At 31.6% G+C, this 21484-nt stretch overlaps 2 protein-coding genes and 2 long non-coding RNA genes across 5 annotated transcripts; 1 reads left to right on the top strand and 3 right to left on the bottom strand.

The window, feature by feature from the left end:
- Positions 1 to 161: 161 nt before the first annotated feature.
- LOC124543179 lies at positions 162 to 3754 on the bottom strand. 2 transcript variants are annotated; one of them, XM_047121259.1, is made up of 9 exons: positions 3637 to 3754; positions 2616 to 2759; positions 2463 to 2538; positions 2339 to 2389; positions 2168 to 2256; positions 2010 to 2076; positions 1781 to 1848; positions 1580 to 1655; positions 162 to 1433 (listed from the first exon to the last, which is right to left on the bottom strand). In XM_047121259.1, the coding sequence occupies exons 2-9, from the start codon at positions 2691 to 2693 to the stop codon at positions 1198 to 1200; spliced, it is 741 nt and encodes a 246-aa protein (XP_046977215.1). In that variant the 5' UTR covers positions 2694 to 2759; positions 3637 to 3754; the 3' UTR covers positions 162 to 1197. The 2 variants fall into 2 exon arrangements, with proteins under 2 accessions (XP_046977215.1, XP_046977216.1); XM_047121260.1 differs by having other exon boundaries at positions 2634 to 2759.
- Positions 3755 to 8742: 4988 nt separating this feature from the next.
- Positions 8743 to 9707, bottom strand: LOC124543347. Its single transcript, XR_006967451.1, has 3 exons — positions 9605 to 9707; positions 9102 to 9214; positions 8743 to 8977 (listed from the first exon to the last, which is right to left on the bottom strand). It is a non-coding gene; the product is annotated as an uncharacterized LOC124543347 (long non-coding RNA).
- Positions 9708 to 11892: 2185 nt separating this feature from the next.
- On the bottom strand, positions 11893 to 13619 carry LOC124543159. The gene is made up of 4 exons (XR_006967435.1): positions 13464 to 13619; positions 13167 to 13279; positions 12852 to 12965; positions 11893 to 12714 (listed from the first exon to the last, which is right to left on the bottom strand). It is a non-coding gene; the product is annotated as an uncharacterized LOC124543159 (long non-coding RNA).
- A 977-nt stretch (positions 13620 to 14596) lies between these two features.
- LOC124543359 lies at positions 14597 to 20909 on the top strand. Its single transcript, XM_047121558.1, has 7 exons — positions 14597 to 14759; positions 15524 to 15680; positions 16049 to 16127; positions 16212 to 16292; positions 16521 to 16612; positions 16688 to 16780; positions 16856 to 20909. The coding sequence occupies exons 2-7, from the start codon at positions 15561 to 15563 to the stop codon at positions 16940 to 16942; spliced, it is 552 nt and encodes a 183-aa protein (XP_046977514.1). The 5' UTR covers positions 14597 to 14759; positions 15524 to 15560; the 3' UTR covers positions 16943 to 20909.
- Positions 20910 to 21484: the final 575 nt, after the last annotated feature.

Here is a 21484-nt window from a genome sequence, read left to right as displayed (position 1 = left end):
ATATCTTACAAATATCCACCTATAGAATAATTTGTATAAGCTAACATTGATACGTTAAAACATTGAGATGTCAAAAGAATTTAATTAAATACTAATTTTATAACAATATGCAAATGACTCTATGTCTAACAAAGATAATGATGAAAGTGAGAGGAAGGAGAAATGCTTGGTTTGTATTTTAATACTTTTACAATCTTACTTTTGTTACACGTTCAAGATCAGTAGCAACTGGTGGTTTTTAAAGAATTCGAGTTGATTTAATTTACCTTGAACCTAACAATTTATCGATAGATAAATAAAGGATTTTTGATTTAACAAAAGCGATAGATTACAGCTTTAAATAAACAGATTAGAATATGGTACAACCTTACAGCTAGGAAGTGAGCTATTTACAAACTACTCGTTTATATCCCATTGATCTGTGTTCCTTAATAATCCTTAGATTTTCTAATGCTTATAATATATTTTTTACCTCTAACATCTATCTTAAATAAAGAATTATCATACCCCCAATTATTATTTACTGTACGCAATAATGACATAATTATTATGACAATTCTTTGAACAAGATTGTATTATTATAGTTCCATCAACTGACAAGTTGTTTAATGATTAAATGTCGTTTTACGACTATTTGCTTAAATTCTAATATTAATTATAAATAAGAGCGTCTTCTATATAAAGTAAGATAAAATTGTTCATATACGACGACCCGCACACGACCTCATTAGACCCTTAAATACACTAATCACTAGATCTTATAATATTTAGCAAATCATAAATATAAGCTAAAAAACTCATATATTAAGATATCTCTAGAAGCAGCCTGATCCATCAGCTGGTCTTACTAGCACCGTTTTGTGAAACGGTTAAATATTCATGAGATGAGACAAATTACATACGATGAAAACATCAAACTGCTTCTAACGTTATATTTACAGGGACATCTTGTACTTAGCAATAAATCTACTCATATTAAATTAGTTTAACTAATTTCCTTAACATTATTCCATTTTTAGCGATGTATATTCTCTTATTTTAATAAAAGGTAAATATTATAAACGAATAAAGTCAACACTTAGAGAGTTACATTTGGAAATATTGTACACATACAGTTACATTTGGAAATATTGTACACATATTTTATAGTTGCTAACACATGATGATGTGACATGATGACAAGTGAGATTAAATAAATTAATCAATAATGATTACTTCATTTGAATTCATACATTTATCCTCATCTTTTTTAATCAAAAAATCACCATAGTAATATTCAAACCAATCAAATTCTTTATCGATCTCTGGTGGAGACTGTACTGGAGCCGCTGGAGGCTGCACAGGAAACCCTGGCTGTTGCACAGGAGATCCTGGCTGTTGCACAGGAAACCCTGGCTGTTGCACAGGATCTGCTTGGGCTCGTACCGAGGACTCTGAAAAAATATTAAATATCATTCGACTCTATACATTTTTTTATATATGTTAATCTACGTGTAACATATAATAATAAAATAAAATATATTAATATCAAAATCAGGCTTTGACAGCTTCAAGTAGCCTTAAGCCCGATTTAATTTACCTTTACTCATTTGTATTGCAGCGTTGTGTTTATTAATATTAATTAATTCTTCAGATTTACAGAATAAATCCATTGCCTGTAAAACATAATTGTTACTATTATAGGAAGTAGATTCTTATGATATAAGGTAAGTGAAAAAGTTTGTTTGAACAAAAAGTTCTATGTAATTCATATCATTATTATATATTTCGATGTAATTACCTCGTCCATATCATCCATTTCATGATATTTAACACTTTTACCGAGCGTTAGTGGAGATCTCGAGGAAACTAAAAAATGTTTTTAATTGTTACACAACATTTTATTCGATTATTATACAATTCTCATCTATTTATAAAATATATAAATATAATAAAATATCAATATCGATTTCAATATTCGGTTTATTAGGTAAAAAATTCAAGAAAACATTAAAGCCGGTATTAGTAACCTATCTTTCTTAGAGCCATGCGCCTAGCAAAGGCGTAGTCTTCAGATGGTTCCCATATCTCTTCGACCTGGAAAACATTGATTATTGTAGAAAATAAGTAGAGGAAATAGCAACGAAAACCTTTTGTAATTTATCAATAGTACATTCTGATTTCATACCTCGTCCATATCACCTATTTCATTGTAGTAATCATACCAGTAAATGCTTCCATCGTCTTCATCTCGCCGCGGAGCTCGTTCGATGAATACTGAAACGATATTTTGATAATAATATAACACCTCATTTAATTACAGAAAACTTTAAGTATAAATTTAAATGGTGATATTTACCCTTTTCGTCGCCTTCCGTTGCCTCTGGATTCGAAGCGTCCGACATTTCCTCTGAAAGTAGAGTCAATAAATTTAGTTTCTTATATAGTTTACTCTTTGATACTAAGGAAAGGAATATATTTACCGTATCTTTTCTTCTTTGAACGCGGTTGTGAGAAAAACAGCAGATCGTCGTCATTGTCATCGCTCAAAGTGGAGATCTGAATGCAAAAACAAATTTTTATATCTTACTCGTTCGGTACTTAATCAATATTATTTTGCTATCAAAAAAACAGACATCATGAAATGCATGTACCAAGGCTTCGCAAATGCTGATATGAGGTGGGTTAAGCAGATGGTCGTCGATGTTGAACATTTTATCAATTGAGGAGTACTTTCTTACGAACGCGTTGTTTTCAAACTTGTCAACGCATCTCGTAACCTAAAAAGAAATATAAATATCTATAAATTAAATCCTGATTAATTTATAAATGAGTTGTAAACTTACACAGCTTAAACCACTGATAAAATTATCAAAATCTTAATATTTAGCTTAAATATTAGCTTATAGCTTTAATATTTATTTCGCTGCATCAAAACTAAGTACTAGAAGTAATATAACAAATCATAAAAAATACCTTAAATAAAAACAAGTGAATTAAGCTACGTATGTTTCTTTATCGATATGGATTTGGTATACATCAAAAATATGTTTCAAACTATTTGAATAAGTTGTGATTAATAGTTTATTATTATTGTTGTTGATGGTTAAATTGTTACTATGGGGACGATAAAGCGTTGGCGTTAAGAAGTCCCAAAACAAAAATAAATTAAAAAAAAAACAATTCGAATTAAGAACTACACGTGCGTCTTTAAAATGACATTTATACAAAAGCCTACATCTGGGAACAACAACATTCGCCCCTCTCCTTTGCATAACAGCTGCGCGTCCCACCTCCTCCCATAGGGAAGGGTGGGAGGAGTATAATAACATCATATACGAATAATTTAAAAAAATAAAAAACAATCATCAATCGCATGGGCAATATATCGGCTCAGCAAAATAAAATTATACTTAATTATTGTGGTTTGTGAAGTGACCGTTTTTTTAAATATTTTCTTTAACTTAAAATCCATGTTACTAAAGTAAAAAATAAAAATATGTCTAAGGGTGACGATACCTTAGTCACTCTTTTAAATAAAAATAACTTTATTACTATTTTATATCATAATACAGTATACATTTACACAAATAATATTATTACGTTCGCCTTATAATTAATAAAACACAAATATAATATATAGATTTATATACTTACCAGATCCAATCGGATGAACCGCACATACTTGTTGATTCAAATACTACATCGTTCCACTGATTCTACTACATTAAAAATAATAATTACACAACACACGTCATTATAGACTGAACGCCGAGGCTAGAATGCCTAGATTTCCAGGCCCCGTCAGGTTCAGTTAGACTTGCGCATGTCTATATTTTTCAATTGATAAATCCAGAACCTGGAATCTATTTATGACATAAACTCCATAGATCATATAACAGGTGACTTTTGATGAAAAATAAATTCGTTACATACGAGATGCTCTCAGCTTCTTAAGTAAGTAACAGTCTGGTAAATTTCCCACTGCTGGGCTAAGGCCTCCTCTCCCATTAAGGAGAGGGTTCGGAACATATTCCACCACGCTGTTCCAATGCGGGTTGGTGGAATGCACGTGTGATGTGCTGAATATCGATCAAATTAGACACATGCAGGTTTCCTCACGATGTTTTCCTTCACCGCTGAGCACGAGATGAATTATAAATACAAATTAAGCACATATATATATATACTGGTGCTTGCCTGGGTTTGAACCCGAAATCATCGGTTAAGATGCACGCGTTCTAACCGCTGGGCCATCTAAGCTCAGCTTCTTATCCTTATTATTTATTATTACATTTCCAAGCTATACTCTGCCTACCAGATTAATCACTATTAACATGCGCCTTAAAAAGTAAACTTTGATGTGCTAACTGTAAAATATAAAATAACTAGTTTTTGTACCCGTGACTTCACTCGCGTTTCACTAGGATACAAATCGTTACTAGGGTTTTGCCATAAGGTTTTTAAAAGTAGCCTACACCTCATGATAAATTTCATCAAATTCGGTTCAGTCATTTGACTATATGATAATTAACTAATTTATAGTTTAGTATAGTTTATCTTTAATTTTCATTTTTTATGTTATTATATAAATTAAATAATATAGTGATAGATACATATCTCCTATTTTTCTATTTTGAAGAGCTGATTTTATCACTCTGTGTTATCGCTTGGTGGTTACACGCGTGGCAGATTTTAATACAAAATTTGCAGGTATCTTCACGTTGCTATACGTATTCCCAATATTCCCATGCACGAGGTAAATTATAAACATAAATTAACCATTCAAATTATAAAATCGACGACACACCGATACACCGGTTATCATGGGTAAGCCACTCCGAGGTCCCGGGTTCGATTCCCGGCCGAGTCGGTGTAGAAAATTTATTAGTTTTCTACGTTGTCTTGGGTCTGAGTATTTGTGGTACCGTCATTACTTCTGATTTTCCATAACACAAGTGCTATAGCTACTTACATTGGGATCAGAGTAATATATGTGATGTTGTCCAATATTTATAAAAAAAAAAAATTATAAATAAACAACCATTTAAAATTGTCTACAGTTTCTAATAGATTTTACCTATATAAAGTACGTTAACTCATAATCAATAAGCGTAGACTTGTTATTTATTGACATTTAGGCATATAAATTTATTTCTACTTTACTGATTCTTTGAGATTCTTGCTGATTCCAGTCGATAGAAACTTTTCGAGCCGGCGGCATTTTACACTTAATTCAATACTAACATATCTATACTTTAGTAAATAATATTATTTTCAAAGAAAGGTTTTGATGGAGTGACTGATCCAAATTTTTTTGGCTATCCATGGATCTCTAGTATTGGTGACACTGCATTTTTGAGTTGCAAGGCTTCTATTTGCAAAAATAAATCGAGGGTACTAAATTGTTTTGATCATGTCGGCCTTTGATGTTTTTATACAAAATCTATTAGGTCTATGTAGTCCATGGAGGGACAAAACGAAGTCTCTGCATTATCCCGAGAAGTTGTTTGATATTGAAATCTCTTCCAGAAAAAGAAAAAAATGTACACATCTTGCTCATTGTTTGCACAGTACAAACCCAAAAGTATGACAACTAATGACTTATTATTATTTCTATAGATGTCTTTTTAGACATGAATTGCTACACTCAGCGTTTTTTCCATCAAGTCATATATTATTGTGACTGTTTTCCTGACAGTTAATAGGCTAACTAATAATTAGTGGTAACTATTGACCATACACTTTGGCCCTTTTAGAAATGCGCCTTTAAAGTTGGGAACTAAGAGGTTATTTATGGCTGTAGTTACCCATTAAAATGGATTAAAACAATACTAAGTATTGCTATTTAGCAGGAAAATGTCTTATAAGTGGTACCCACCCAAACGGGCCTGCACAAAGCCCACCACCAAGTGAAGTATCACTGTGTAAAATATCTGCCTACTTACTTATGTTACATCTTAAAAGTAACAATGCACCTTGACTATACCAACCTCAGTCAAAAGAAAATGATATGATCTTCAACCATTTGTTAAAATTGTACATTGAGTTTTGAGATCACATGCTTTTAAATATAATCAGTGCAAATAGAAGTCAACAAATTAACAATGAACTAATCTTGACTTCAATCCTACCTATATGTATGAAGAATGTATCTTATCATGAATACAGAATCCTTTGTTAAGGCTATGGAAAATGCCACGCCTTGCCCTTCCGCGAGTGACCTCTCTCATATTTTAAATAAATCAATACAGCGGCCCTCGGACCCCCTGTCTAGTGTACCTAGATATTCTCCCTAGTTACACGATGATTGCTTTTATTTAATCTGCGTGTATCACGGCGCGCACCTCCCCACGCTCGCGAGAGGGAGACGAACTTATGTACAATTGCATAGAATGTTCGAGTACATATTACAAATGCATATATTGATTTTAATGTCCTGTTATTCCCCACTGTATCTGCCTATATTGGTAAGGGTATGGAGGAGTCTGCTTTCACCATCCTCCGCAAACCTCCTTTGGGCGTTGTCTACCTGATGCACCCACGCAAAACGCATTAAATCAATACAACACTGTCGGCTATATAGTTATTTTATTACGGTAATAAAGAACAAAGAAAACTCATAATTAATATTCAGAGTAGATTTGAAGCATTTCTTAACTATTTTTAATTGCAATCAATTCCGAGATGAGGGGTTCCAATAGTTTTTAGTGCCCAACTAACTCAGATACGTTTTATTACAATAAAACCTTGTATGTACTGGCGTTTATTTGGACAATACAGTACAAGGTTTACTAATGATATCTTATTTCAAAATTGGAACAAGGTGCCTTAACGTTTGAAAGTCCAAATAAGCAGCACTTGTACAAACGTGAGCCAGAAAGGAAATAAAAGGTTATTGAGTATATGAAGTCAATATCAGCTCAAAAAAGCGTTTAGTTGCAGTCAAAACGATACAGAAACAAAAAATATGTCCTAACGGATTTTAGTGTATTTCAACATAAAGGTTTTTCAAAAAAGCACCGTGATAGATCCATCAAACCCTCAGTAGCAAAACTGGTTTAGTGAAAATTTATTACTTTAATTGTTGACACTCCACGTAAATTCGAAATAGATACTGCTCCAACTGAAATAATAAAAAGTACTTTCATCACAAGCAAGCTGATATGGGCAGAAAACTGATGAATAAGGCTGGAGGGGATTCTAAATATTTTCACTGGTTCCTTTTGTATTTGATGATGTATTTCAGTTATCAGCTTGCGTTTGTCATCAAATTGAGTTGGAGGACGAACGAAGGGATACCATGTTTCTTTGGAACGAATCTGGTGGACAATAAGATTCCAAATCGGTTGCTTCTTTTCTTTACAATTTTTTTTATACTTATAAATTAGAAACAAGCTGTGGTCCTTGCTTTAATTCCATAAGAATTCTTATCATTCAGGCAGTACAGTCACATATTCCTTGATTGCGATCGATATTGCTATCATGAATATCCACTCTATCAATTAAGCTGGAAATACTTAGGGAAATTAGAATAAGTAGACATGGTCGAGATACCTGTGGAACCAATTCACTAGTGTGATGCCATAGTTAACTACCTTGATTTGGTGTCAGGTGGTCCTTCAGGTTTTTGGCAAGCTCGATTGAGGAGGTGACTACTACTCTCTACTCCGCTGTCTTCATCGAAATTCCTGACTATGTGAATCGTCTATCCACATCCTGGTATTCTATTTACCCACGATAATTATGGCCGTTCCCAGCCTATGACAGATGTGTCGACGCTCGCACCATCTAATATGGCCTTTGCCATCTCAAAATCTTATCGTCTAGCATCATTCTTACTCTCCTGTAACTGGCTAGTACTATCATCTTCTATTAGTTTGAATAACCTAGGATTCGCCTCTCCAATTCGACCAACCCTCCTCATGCTTCACGAATTCTCCCGCAGCGCCTAAGGCAGCCATGCTCAAGCCATGCATGCTTCGACATTTTTTTTTATGATTATGTTGTTGACGTATAGTCCGCCCCATCTCTTTGGAACCCCACCTTCATCATCTTTTCGTCGCCTCGTTGGTAGGTCTGATTGATATTTTTCAAGCTAAATGGACCTCTAAGATAGCCCGGATCTCTAACAAAGCATACACTGCGTGATCTCTTGGATTTTATTGGTCTCAGCTGTAGCGTGTGTTCTTTTTTTCCCCGGATTACCACCAGGAATTCTCTCATCTGACCAAAGAGCCTAGAGCTAAGTGGGGTGAGCGAGATACTAGTTCACGGATTAATTTAAACCTAGCCTAACCAATATTGCAATGGAAGATTCTTTTTTGTTGCGGTGGAGTTAACACGTAAGTATCAATTAGTGAATATTTATATGTTAATAGCGTAAGATTTTTATCCTAGTGATTATAGATGTGTAGAAAATATAATAAAGAGGATTCTTCAGTGCAATATTCTTAATTATTAAAATTTTACAAATAATAAATTAATAGGAACAGAAATAAGTTACTGGCCCTTTAGGCAGCTACAGTACTGCTTTAATAAGGAAATAATGAAAAAAATAATAAAATTATTTTTTAATTGGCAAGCTGCAATTCTAATTGAAGTAATGTAGAATATTTGACATAAAAAAAATTAAATAAGGTTTCATAATTTCATAATTGATATGACTCTTTTATCGTAAACATCATTATAAGATTTTATATTTAAAAAAATAGCTGAAAAAGGTATTATTATAAATTAAAATGAAACACAGTAAATTTTTTTTGTCTATATTTGTGCAAATATTACCGAAGAAAGCGATGACATTTCTATAATATAGCCTTAAATTTAACTTAAATTAAATACGCGCACGTCAGAGTTGGAAAGTAGTACCATCTTGGATAGTCTAATTTCAATCCAACCTTTTTGGATGGCGCGTATTATACTATATATTAAAAGTCTGTCGAATTAAGTTAAAATTCCATCGTCCACCCGGTGCTGAAGAAACAGGCACCAGTACCTTAAAAATGAAAAGGTAACATGTTAATACCAAAAAATTTATAGTTATAGTTTAATACTAAAATTTGTTGCATCTTTTTAATAGTCATTGGTGACTTGGTGACTTAGATTTTTTGTAACTTTACCTTCTAAAAGCATTAAAAGTACATGTTGCGCCATCTCCGTCCCTTGCATCAGCTACGCAGCGTCCCAAGCCTCCCCCTCCTTACTTCAGACTTAAGGAGGGGGAGTGGTAAGCCTAAAAAAGTTTTTATTTTTAAAAAAGATTTACTTGTTCAAAATAAAACAAAACTATACGTTATGTGGCGTAGTTTTAATATTAATTAATATAGTTATCAAAACTTTTCTAAAATATATAAACCCAAAAATAATAATCTGGGCTGTATTCTTTGTGAATATTTAAAAAATATCAAAGCATAATAATATGTTTAATCTAAAAAATATAAAATTGTTTAAAAAATATATACTTCCATAGTGGCTTATTAAAAAAACCGATGATTTATAAAAGAGCCGCTACGAAAGTCATTGCTTTTAAACACGTTTTGAATTATAATCAACTAAAAACTATAAAACATGTACAATTAAAATTTAACACTGATATATTATTAAATATTTAAATAATAATTACCAAATAAACGTGTAAACACTGACGAAACAAGCACTAGAATGTCTGGGCTCCCAGGTCCATTGGAATCTAGAAAAAGATAGATTCACGCATGCGTAGGTTTAGCTCAATCAATATACTAAGGGAGATTTCACAGACTACTAAGTTCGAGCACTAAATGTTAGTATTACTAGTCCTCAGCGATTTAAGTAATAACTAATTCTAAAAACTTTTTAAAACTGTCTTTCAGCTGTTTTATTTAGCACGTATTTAATAACGCCTATTAATCATCAAGGAACTGATAATAACCAAATCATTGCTTCATCTGCAATTTTTACAAGCAAAAATTTAGTAGTATATTTTAAGGAGAACTAATGATAAATCTATGCTTTAAAAATTGGAATTTATACTTTACTTGTAAATTTAAGAACAATATACTCGTAGACATTTAGATGCCAGTTTTTAAATAGCATACCTAAGATGTATTATAGTATCTGTATTGTTCATATATTGTTATACAACAATATTCTATGGGGTTTGGTTATTAAGGCTCACTCAGTAACTTACTTGTTGCAATGCTTTTAATTCTGCCAGAACATTTTCCATTGTAGATTTTAATCTTTTAGCATCTTGTTAATTGGCTTTTTTATTTAAATTAAACTCAAATTTGATAGCTAGCAAAAATCATCGTTTGAATCATCATCGTTTTTAGTAAAACTTTTTTTAAACTCCTGCACTTGCACACTTGAGTTAGGGGAATCATGTTATGATATATTACATATAATTAATATACCGTAATTCAGTATACAGTATGTTATATTACTGTAAGCATAGCGTCAAACACCACAAAGAGTCTTGATTTTACGAATTAAAAATAGTATGGTCAGTTGGTCTATAGAGATTTGCGCATACAAATATTGACAGCAATTTAAATATCTGTCGGTAATCTATAATATATGTCGTAAGATATATTAGGCATCCTGAAACGGAAAGTAAAAATTTAATTAGCATATAAGTATACTATCAAATTTTATCTAAATTTATTCTATGAGCATTTGCTGTTTAATCGTAAAATATTCAGATTTTTTGAAACATACGTTGCTGTCTGTATTCTTTGGAGTGACAAAAGCAAGGTTTGCCTTATTCTCATATTTTGGTTTGGCTTGAAGATAAAATATGTCAAGAAGAAAGAGACTAAAATATTTCTGCCAAAATTTCGGATCCACTAACTGAGTTAGGATTGTTTGATATTGTTACCAGTCACATGATCCACGTACCGTGTGGTGCTTTTAACATGACATGACTTTGACTTTCAGCATGCATGAAAGAAGGAAGATGTAAGAAAAGTTTTCCAAAACCCTTTACCGATAATATTATGACGAATATCGATGGTGATCCATTGTATACAGAGATCCTGAGAATTGTGGTCACATACTTACAATGCGAATGTCGAATTCTACAAATAAAGTGAAAATTGATAATCGATGGGTAGTTCCATACTCACCACTGCTGTCAGATATAAGGCTCATGGAGAATCTTTTGAATTAATGTCAAGAATCAATCAGGTTTACCACTTATTATTTTTATACCCAATTTAAACCCCCCTCCATTATGTAACTAATGTGAAAATATTTTAGAAGCAAAAATTTTGACGGTAAAATTTAAAGGAGATATTGTGCCGTTGCCACATATTCCACTGATAGCGTCAGAATCTCCAATACCGATTGAAATGCCCCATTTTCCGATTTGTTTAGCTTTTGCGATGATCATGAATAAATTTTAAGGCCAACCATATCTATTTTCGGTTTGGATTTGAAAAACCCTTGTTTCTCACAGGGACAGCTGTATAATGCCTGTTCAAGTGTCTCCGTTTTAGCGAAGGACAAGTTAACCAGGAATGTTGTACACAAAGTAATACTCAAAGTAGTACTCAGACAAGATGAAATTTTCCTAATTTAAACTTGAAAAAATAATAATCGATTACAAATTATAATTTAAAATGAGATGTTGGTTTGAGCTTAATTTCTACATTTCGATGGTTTACCAATTATTTTTAGATATTGCGAAAAAAAAAAATTCAATCAATGAATGAAACTATTTTGATTTTTTTCGAAAATATTAATTTAGTTGTACTAAAGACTTGTTAAAAACTTTATTCAATATATTATAATAACTGAGCCGCAGCAACGTGTAGATGGGTGAGCTAGTATATACGAGTATATACATTTCAAATTAATGGCTTAAGATTGTAGCTTCTGGTTTGAATAAAAGTGATGTAGTTGTTTTTAAAATTTAAGTGAAATTAAATGAAACAACGTGTATTACATTTTATTTAGTTTTTTAATTTTTTTTTGTCCTTAAACTACTTATCGAAGGGCATACCATAGCTGATGATACAATGCTATGTTCATTAGTAACTTACACTACCTTAATATAATGAGTGGTTGTTTTGTTAAATATTTGACTATATTTAACAAACCAACATTTAATGAACCTTACAATATTTAAGGTCGATGTATAATGACCTTATGGTTTAACAGTAACGTACGTTACAGTTTTTGTAGTATCGTAGAAAACGAGGGCATACCGTCGTTGTTGCTTACAATACTACGCGCAGGGAAATCCTTTACGAATACCTCATACATTGTCAATTAGTAACATACAGTAATAGCTTGCGGCCAACTAACACTAATTTAACCATAATTACAATACTTATGGTTGATGTTTAGTGGCTCAACAGTGTGTTGATTTCAAACATTTATTGACAACACGTACCTATATTACTAGTTTCAAGGGCTGGGAATCGACAAGTGAGAACGTCAAACCCGCCCTGAACTATATATAGGTACACAATAATTAGTTATAGTAGTAATCAGTTGTTTTGTTAAATAAAAGAATGTATTTAACAAAGCAACATATGTATGTCTTAATTACAATACGGGCGATCTAAGTTTACCGGTCAGAAATTAGTTGATTATTATATTTAAGAGGTTACATAGTAGAGAGGCTAACTCCAGACCAGTCTCTTTAGATTGCGCGTATTATAACAGTTTGAAGTATCTGAAGCTTCATATGAAAACTTTCAACGCGCACAGTACCGGCTGTTCGGTGCTGAATAAGCAGGCACCGAGGACCTAGAAAGAGAAATAGTAATATGTAAATGAAAATAAATCACATAAATCAAGGTAATTTTTCTTTAAAGTTATGAGATGTTATACAGATTGTAATATTAACAATTTAAAAAAGCTAAATTAAAATGAAAAATAAATACCTGTAAAAAAGATCAACAATATTTGATACGCCTAACTCCCCGCGTGCGGTAAATGCACCGCCCCACAGCCCACTCCCTCCTTTTCGTAGACTTAAAAAAAGGGAAGTGAAATACCTGAAACCAACATATCATGCAATTAATAAAAAAATTAAGGCAATTAAGCACTATAATTACTCTTTTTTTTTCAGTTTAAAATGTTTTAGAATCTGCCTTAGAAATAATTTGTTACGATTTTTATAACGGTTTTTTTCTTCAATTAAAGTGTTGTGCAGATTAAACATAACTATGGTATTTGAAAGCAATTATAAATTATACCTTCAAAAATCATCTGAGATACTTTTTCTACTCCGTCCGCCAAGTGCAGCAAAGGCGCAGTTTCACACCCCTCCCCCTCCTTATATTAGACTAAAGGAGGGGGAGGGCAAAGCCTGAAATCAAAAATAACTTTAACACAAAACCAACAACTGCAAGCTTCTGTATTAGAAATGTCTCATCCGTTTGTAAATATGCGAAAGTTTAAAAGATAATATAAACTATACCACCAAAATGACATTTAAAATCCCATGTATGAGAAATAACATGATCTTAAATTTCATATAAAAAATCACTTACAATTTTTAAAACAACTGCCTTCTAAGTTATTGTTTTAGCATACATTCCAAATAAAATTTAAATAATTATGATTTTAAGCACTTTTATTTTAAGCACTAATCAATTCTGAAAAATTAAATAAGTGTCTAATGGAACGTGTTGATAGTATTAGTGTTAAGCAAGTACTAGACTGCCTAGATTTCCAGTCTCAGTGTTAGCTAGAAACGGCTACCTTTGCGCATGCGTAGCTTTAATTGAATCAATAAATTGAGAAATGGCCGCGTCCAAATATTGGCGCGAACTTCAAATTAGTGCAAAGTTAGTGTTATGTATCGATTCTTAATAAAACTTTATCATTTATCTTATCACAATTTATAATAAAACTGATTATATGTACCTATTATTTTGAACCTAGATTTGTAGATAAAAATATTGACAAACATTTTATTCAGAAAAGACTTCAATGTTTCATAAAATTTCATAAACATTCAAAAATGCTTTAAATGTTTCATTTTAATTATAAACTAAAGACCTAAATATCGATTTCTATATTTCAACCATTAAAACCAAACTTCTATAGAAACTTCTTTAATCCTCAATTTATCTTTCTGGTTCATAAATTTCCAGTAGAGTCCATACATCTATCTTTTATTCATGAACAGAGGCTTACATACATACTAATTTCCATATTTCTAACTTTCATAAAAATTTTCATTCCCTATTCAAACTCCTTAAGAGATTAACTTTGAGAAATGATTAGTGCTCAAATAGGTTCCATAAGAAATTCCTCTGCAAATACTTTCTCTATAGACCCACCTGGTATACCAAGCATTGTACATCAATACGTGTACAAAAATTGTGATTCTTATGTGATCAGTGTAATTATAATGATATTAGGAAACGTTGTCGTGACCAGTTTAAGTAGTAAATTCAGGGTACTTATAATATTAAGAGCGTAACCAAATATTTATTAAATATATATTAAAATAAGTCTTAAAAGAATTATAACAAAAAAAATATACATATATTGACATGTATTGCATTGTAAATGCTTTTTTCGCGGAACAATGGATGCTTCTAGAGATTTGTATTGATCGAATCATTGAGAGGCTTCAGGTCAGACATGCGCACCTGGATCTAGCTACACCCGGAAAATCTAGGCATTCTACCCTCAGCGTTGACAGTACTGTGACGTGTGACAAAATATAAAAAAAAATTGTAAGATTTAATAAAATAATCGCATACAATTGTTCCGTGTAAACAAAAACAGTATTGGTGATTCTTTTAAATTAAATCGTGTTCTAAACATTGGAAACCGTAAGTGTTATTTTTATTGTTTGGTTCCTTATTTATATTATATATACTTATTTCATTATGGTATGCGCGAATTGTAACACTTGTTATTTTGTACATTTATACATATTGAATGGATTTCGTAATTATATGTTTTATATTATATGCAAAATTTTTATTTAGATAATTTTATAACGATAGATTAGAATTTAGGGATAGAAATATTTAAGTATATTATAATTCTCGATGAAATTCTATTGATTTATTGGATCCCTCTTTGTCCCTAAGCTAATAGGAGTTACCTGCGCAGTTCAATACTGCGCAATTTAATTCTGCGCAGGCTAAACTAAACTATTAATATGAAGGAATATTTATGTATAGGCTACCCATAGCTGTGCACCGGTCATAACATACATCTAAGTGTAAACATATAATATTGTCTTGTCTGTTATGAAGTATCGCTATTGCATTAAAACTGGGTGTGCGCCCCAAGCGATTATGTTTAGGTGTATTACAGTGTTCTTAGCTGTGCGCTCGTATTGATTTAAGTGTAGGTAGATGTACATTCTCGCTAGCCGTGCGTTCCTAGTAATTTATATGTTATTTATATATTGCCAGCTCTGTGATTCTCTAAATATAAATAAATGTAGACAAATTTAATAATTATGTGTGTAGATACTTTTATTTGCTTTTGTTAGCTGTGCGTTTTGTAATTATATGAAATACAAATTGTAATTATATTTAATAACAAAAATATCATACTTATGTTGATTATGAAAACGTTTCAGTAAAGAAGATTCGAGTGACCACATCGAAAACAAAAGAATGAGATTCTTAAACGTGCAAAAAATGCCACCGGGAGGTGATGACCATAATCAGGAGCGTGCGAGGCGTTTCCCGAATCGTAGTCCGATAATTGAACGCAACGATGATGCCAACATCTTAGTACGTACACTACTTATTGTATTTTCTGTATTATTTATTCAAAACAAAACAGAGCATTAGTTATTAATGGGGCATAAAATGAATGAAATGATGGCAGTGACTGAGTTAGGTCTCGGACTGGGAATAGACTGTATTTAGGACTTGAGTTGGAACTGAGACCGAATCTTAGACTGCCTTAGGCCTATGACTGGGAAAGGAGCTAGAGCTTAGGCTTTAGCTTTGGAATGAGAGTAGAACTGATGCTATGACAGAGACTAGGGAGGCGATCGAGAACTAGATGAGGATTGACATAAATGTCTTTGAAAATAATGTATAGTAGATAATTATAATAAAAGTTTGACAATCTCAAGAAAGTATATCTTTGACAGGCTCGGAATAACGTACCTGAAAATAGACTACCGGAAACAGATGAAAACGAACCTTTCAACATTATAAAATTTTATCACGGTGAGTAATCTTAGAAATACTCAAATAAATAAATACGTCATATTGCTCGATAGCATATAAATAACATTTCAAATGATGATACAGGAAGGGAATGGTCTGAGGTGGAGCATTTACTTCAACTACCACCAGAGTCAGAAAAGGGTGACGATGATGAAGAAGAGGATTGTATGTACCTAATTTATTTAAACAATTACAAATCTTAAATCAAAGCCAATACCAATTCAATCTAGAAGCATTACACTTTCAATTTATGGTCAATAATTAATCACTACATCAACATTTTCGTTCATCATCATCTCATTCTCAAGTTGTTCAATCACTCAAAAAGTCATTCGTTTTCTTATGGCCTTTAGAATGCTATGGAGAATAAATAAACATGATCTAATTGTTCAGGGTCTCCAGCACCTTCGCAAGCAAGTTCGGATTCACAAGATGACCCATTTGCTGAGGACATTCACGATCTGGTCAATGTTTTGGATAACATGGTATGATTAATTGAATAAATATTTGTTTAAATTTTCCTTGAAATAAATAATGTATATTCTTTGTTTAATTTGCAGATAAGATCTCAGTCCAACTTAAGCTGTGATGCTACGCGAGTTGTCGACTATCTTGATCTTGATTTGTTTAAATATGAGACTATATTGTCGAATGTAAGTATTATATTGTTGTTAATATATTTACAAAATTTTGATACTTGAAACTATTTTAATTCGGTGCAATTACAGGTTCAAGACTGGACCTGGGAATCTGATGAATTTCTGAGTGAAGAATCTTTCAATTCATCAGAAATCGATGCAGCTCCTGCACCTTAAGGATTTCAGATCCTCTATCCAAGCACATATTACTTTTATATACATATATAAATTTATATATTTTGTATTTTTTAAAATTATTTTTACATAGACGTAAGTTGATAAAATCTTAAAATCGTTGGAAGCTTTCAATGTATAGGCTCATAAAAAATTAAAATATTTTTTTTTTTACTGTTTAGGCATATCAAAGGGCGCGATTATAAAATGAGCGATTTTCGGAAAAAATGGAGAAAATTGTAATAAAGTAAGATTTTAATAATAACAATTTGGATCATATTAAGCCTTAATGGTCCGCTCGACATTATGATTACCTTAAGATTATTGATTTAAAATATAATTAAATATACTATATTTCGTGGGATTAGAGAATGAAAAGTTGTCTAATCCCATGAATTGCTCAAAAAATAATAGTAGATTTTTGATAAGAAAAATATATCTCTGTAAATATATGTGGTAGAAGAAGCTTGTTACTCTCATATAAAATTAAAATAAACAGCAACCTGATACTGTTCTCATGTACACATGGAGGGTTAAATTTGAGTTATATTGACTGTCAACAGAAAAAAAAAATCGAATAAAGAATCCACTAATACTTCAAAAATATGAAGTTCCAAGTTTCTTCTAGAGATAATATACAGCTTAAATTTATAGTTTGCCGTTATAATGTTTTGATAGAAAGTAAATTAATAAAGATATAAAAATATATTGGTTGAAAATATACCGAGTTTATATGAGGATATATTGGAAGTCGTAATTAAACTTTGATGTTGATTTTGACCACCAAAAATTACACTTTATAATCATTTATTCCTATTAAAATCATGAAGAGACCAGTGTTGCAAATAAAGCATATGGATCACAACATTTAACTTATAATTGTCAGGTTGTTCCGGGAGCGTAGAAAAGACCTACTCCAATTCACAATTTAATCATAACTGTTGATACTATCAGCAATGAACTTAACAATCCAAGTGACGGAAAAAAATCAACACTCCCAACGAGGTTGATCTTTGAATTAGGTCAAATCTTTATTCTTGCAATATAAAACTTAATTCGACTACCCCATATAAACGAAACAGAAACGCTAGTACGTAACGAATTAATATTCCTTTTCTGTTGGTTTTTTTGCTTGTATGAAATTATACTACAAAATTAATCCACATGTTCGTTCGTTTAACTCGGTATATTTCAATTTAGATATAAATTATTATAAGGTGCTCATTAGCAGTGTTTAAATTGAACACATAAATTATTGCTCTTCATTTATTGACCTGATCTTATATATGATTATTGTGTTGCATATAGTTAGATCAGTAAAAAGGTTATATATAAGAAAGTAAAGTAACAGTAAACTTGTCACACTGTTGCACTAAGACCTAATCTTCATTGAGAGATAAGATTGGACGCATGTCTATATAGATTTTTATCCAAAACAAGGTTACCTGATGGTTAAGGTGATGTTTTTCTTCACCGAATATACCAAAATAATATAGATGAAAATTCAAAATCAAAACATTTTCGGTTACGATTCTGTTGTCCTGATCACTGGACCTTCTCAGCAATATAAATACTGCTAATGCGTTTTACGGTAGGAATAGTATAATATTTGTTTTTTATTGAAAATATTTTGTCGGTTATTAACTAAGTCACTCATGAGGCAAAAACGAGTAGTGTGTACATACGTAGATACTTAGATGTTAAAATAGGTCTATAGTATTATCTCTATATTATTACTTTTATGCTGAAATCAATCATTTTTAAATTGTTTATTACAGTAGAAACGTAATAAATCAAATGACGGTGAAATATAAAAATATTCAATAATTATACGTTCTAATTTGCATTTAATTGCAATTATATTATGATTGTTAATTTGGTTATTTAAAACTCTAAGTTAATTTAAATTCATAATTTTCTTTTTTTATTATTAATTTATGTAATTGCTTTTTATGCCATACATAACCTAATTATTTTTTAACGTTTCAGAAAAAAATAACTTTATTTTATATGAGAATTTATAATTAAATATTTTTATATAATATAAAAAATATGTAATGTACCTAATTGAGACGAAAATGGTTGAATAAACTTAGAAATTTCTTTCAAATTGTATTCAAATAATATATATTAATTTTCTGTTCAATATATTATAATTGCACAATTCAAAAATGTACTAAATCTACTAAATCATAATATTCTTAATAAATAATTCGTTATTTTGTAAATAAGATTTTATAATGTTATTTATTAAGGAGAAAAATGTATATTTTTTTAGATAGAATAAGAATTAGGTAGTACCTATTTGGTACTTATTAAGTGTAGGTCATATTGTAGTTGTAATTACTGGTTATAAGAAAAGGTCGATCATTTTAAATACTTTCATAATATTTTAAAAATTAATTCAAGCTGTATAAAGTACAATAAACGCACAAGCAATGCTCAACTACACGCATACATACGCGACAAGATCCAAAGTGTTATTTCTTTTGACATTGGCCTGTATAGATATTGTAGCACACCATGCTTAAAAAGAAATAGCCCAAGTTCGCAAATTCTCAAATGTTCTGTAGATCATCGTAGCTTACACTTTGAGAAGCATTGGCCAAAGGCAATACGAAGTTTCTGTCGCGTTAGTTTACAACCAAACCTACACAATTTAGATTTAGAATATAACTAATTATACTTAAATATATAAGACAAATAATGTACGGAATCATAATGTCGAACAGATAAGAAAAAAATAAATTACAAGGAGTGAACATGAAGGTTTTACAACAATTTAAAAATAACAATTAATATTGTGTATAATATTATTTGATGCCAATGTAAGCTGTGATTTAATATATATAATTTTATTATGTAATTTGTTAAATATAACGGAGGAGACGGTATGAATATATTTTTTCTATATAAATGTTACGCAAATGGGCTGATTTGCAAACTGTCTGACGAGGTTGAATACTGTTAAGTTAGTCTTTCTTATTAATTTTATATCATTTATGGGATTATGGTAAATATTGGGACAGATTGGAGAAGGTTATCTTGGTCCGTGCGGTGTAGAATTTGTTGACGATCATAGGTGGTAGGACTCGCTCGAGTCCGCCTGGGTTAGTACCACCCTCCCGGTAAAACCTGTTCTAAGCAGATGCTCTAACATCGGGTAACAGAGTGAAGGGAGAGCCAGTTTTCTTTCTTGCTTTTATTTAGTTTCGTTTTCACTGCATAATTGCAGTAATCTTTACCTTGTTTTTATGCGCTCGAATATTCTTTATTACCTTACAAACAATTGTTTTATTAAAATCTGTTGGTTGATTTTGTTTCAGCAAACTGTTTCTACAACTGACTTTGTTTGAATATCACATCGACGTTTTATAATATAAAATTTTTTGAATCAGCTTGTAGTATAATTTCCATAGGCGTTTCCAGCTTAGCTCGATGTCGACGCTTCAGTACGCACGAAACTTCCAAGATGATTATGGTAACCAGAGTCCAAGCCTACGATTTACGTCGATATTAAGTATATTCGTGTGACCATCGTCGTGTAAGTCATAATCATCTCTGAAGAGTGAACTTTAGCTTATAATCTCTCATCTCGGTGTATGTAGTTTAGTTTATAGCAGTTAACTACGAGTAGTAGTAGTAGTAGTTTAGAAGTTACACTTCAATTTTAACATAATGATTATTATAGATGTTTAGGGACTAAGAACTCGAATCGTTTATGAATCATTTGTTAGTTGGTTTACACTCAATAAGTTTATTCGATTGGGTTACGGTTTGTTTTGAATAAAGTTAACCCTGTTTTATCTGTAGCTCATATAGTTTTAAATAGTTATGTTACTAACATTATTAGATAATATTTGCCTTGTTTATTTTTTGTATTAATTGTTTTTAAATACTATGTTATACTGTGTTACAGTTCTTACTTATATATTTTATGTAAACTTTAATAAATGGAATCAATGTCGTCTTTTATTATTCTTATTCCAAGATATTTTATTTCATAAAAAAATACACTTATGTTGAAAAAACTCTGCTGGGTCTGTGGCTTTTTCACAGTCCAAGTATTAAACCCAGTTTGATGAAATTTGATAGGAACCATGTTTGACTACCAGGAAGGTGCATAGGAAAGGACATAAAATTTTATGCTTATTACTTAAAATCTTAACAAAAAGTCCATTCAAAGAACTTTAAGCGACCAAAGAATATCAGACGAAAAAATTAACATTTAAAAAAAAAACGACATCAATTGCAATTTCCCAACTACTGGGCTAAGGCTTCCTCTGCCTTATTTCGTCCATCTCGGCCCGAGGCTCATCAACGCCGCCGCCGCTCTCGGTCGCCTCCTTCCGAATGTGCGTGGGCTGGGGTCGCTATGCCAACGTCTCTCTCCCAGCGTAGTGAGGTCGATGGCGCTGTACGGTGCCCCGATCTGGATAGACGCCCTAACCGCTAAAAATCGGGCCCTGCAGAAAGGCATCAGAGGGTACGGTGTCGTGGACTACGGCGACACTTCTCTTCTCACTTCTCAGTGTGGTGCGCCAG

Source organism: Vanessa cardui, chromosome Z (assembly GCF_905220365.1).
Source record: "Vanessa cardui chromosome Z, ilVanCard2.1, whole genome shotgun sequence".
Taxonomy (NCBI): domain Eukaryota; kingdom Metazoa; phylum Arthropoda; class Insecta; order Lepidoptera; family Nymphalidae; genus Vanessa; species Vanessa cardui.
This window is presented reverse-complemented; position numbering and strand designations above follow the sequence as displayed.

Coding starts and splice junctions, on each gene's coding strand:
- LOC124543179 (XM_047121259.1), bottom strand. CDS start 2,693: ATGTTCAACATCGACGACCATCTGCTTAACCCACCTCATATCAGCATT. Junction 2,390..2,462: donor TTCAAAGAAGAAAAGATACG/GTAAATATATTC, acceptor CTCTACTTTCAG/AGGAAATGTCGGACGCTTCG. Junction 1,849..2,009: donor CATGGCTCTAAGAAAGATAG/GTTACTAATACC, acceptor AACATTTTTTAG/TTTCCTCGAGATCTCCACTA.
- LOC124543359 (XM_047121558.1), top strand. CDS start 15,561: ATGAGATTCTTAAACGTGCAAAAAATGCCACCGGGAGGTGATGACCAT. Junction 16,128..16,211: donor CATTATAAAATTTTATCACG/GTGAGTAATCTT, acceptor ATGATGATACAG/GAAGGGAATGGTCTGAGGTG. Junction 16,293..16,520: donor CGATGATGAAGAAGAGGATT/GTATGTACCTAA, acceptor CTAATTGTTCAG/GGTCTCCAGCACCTTCGCAA.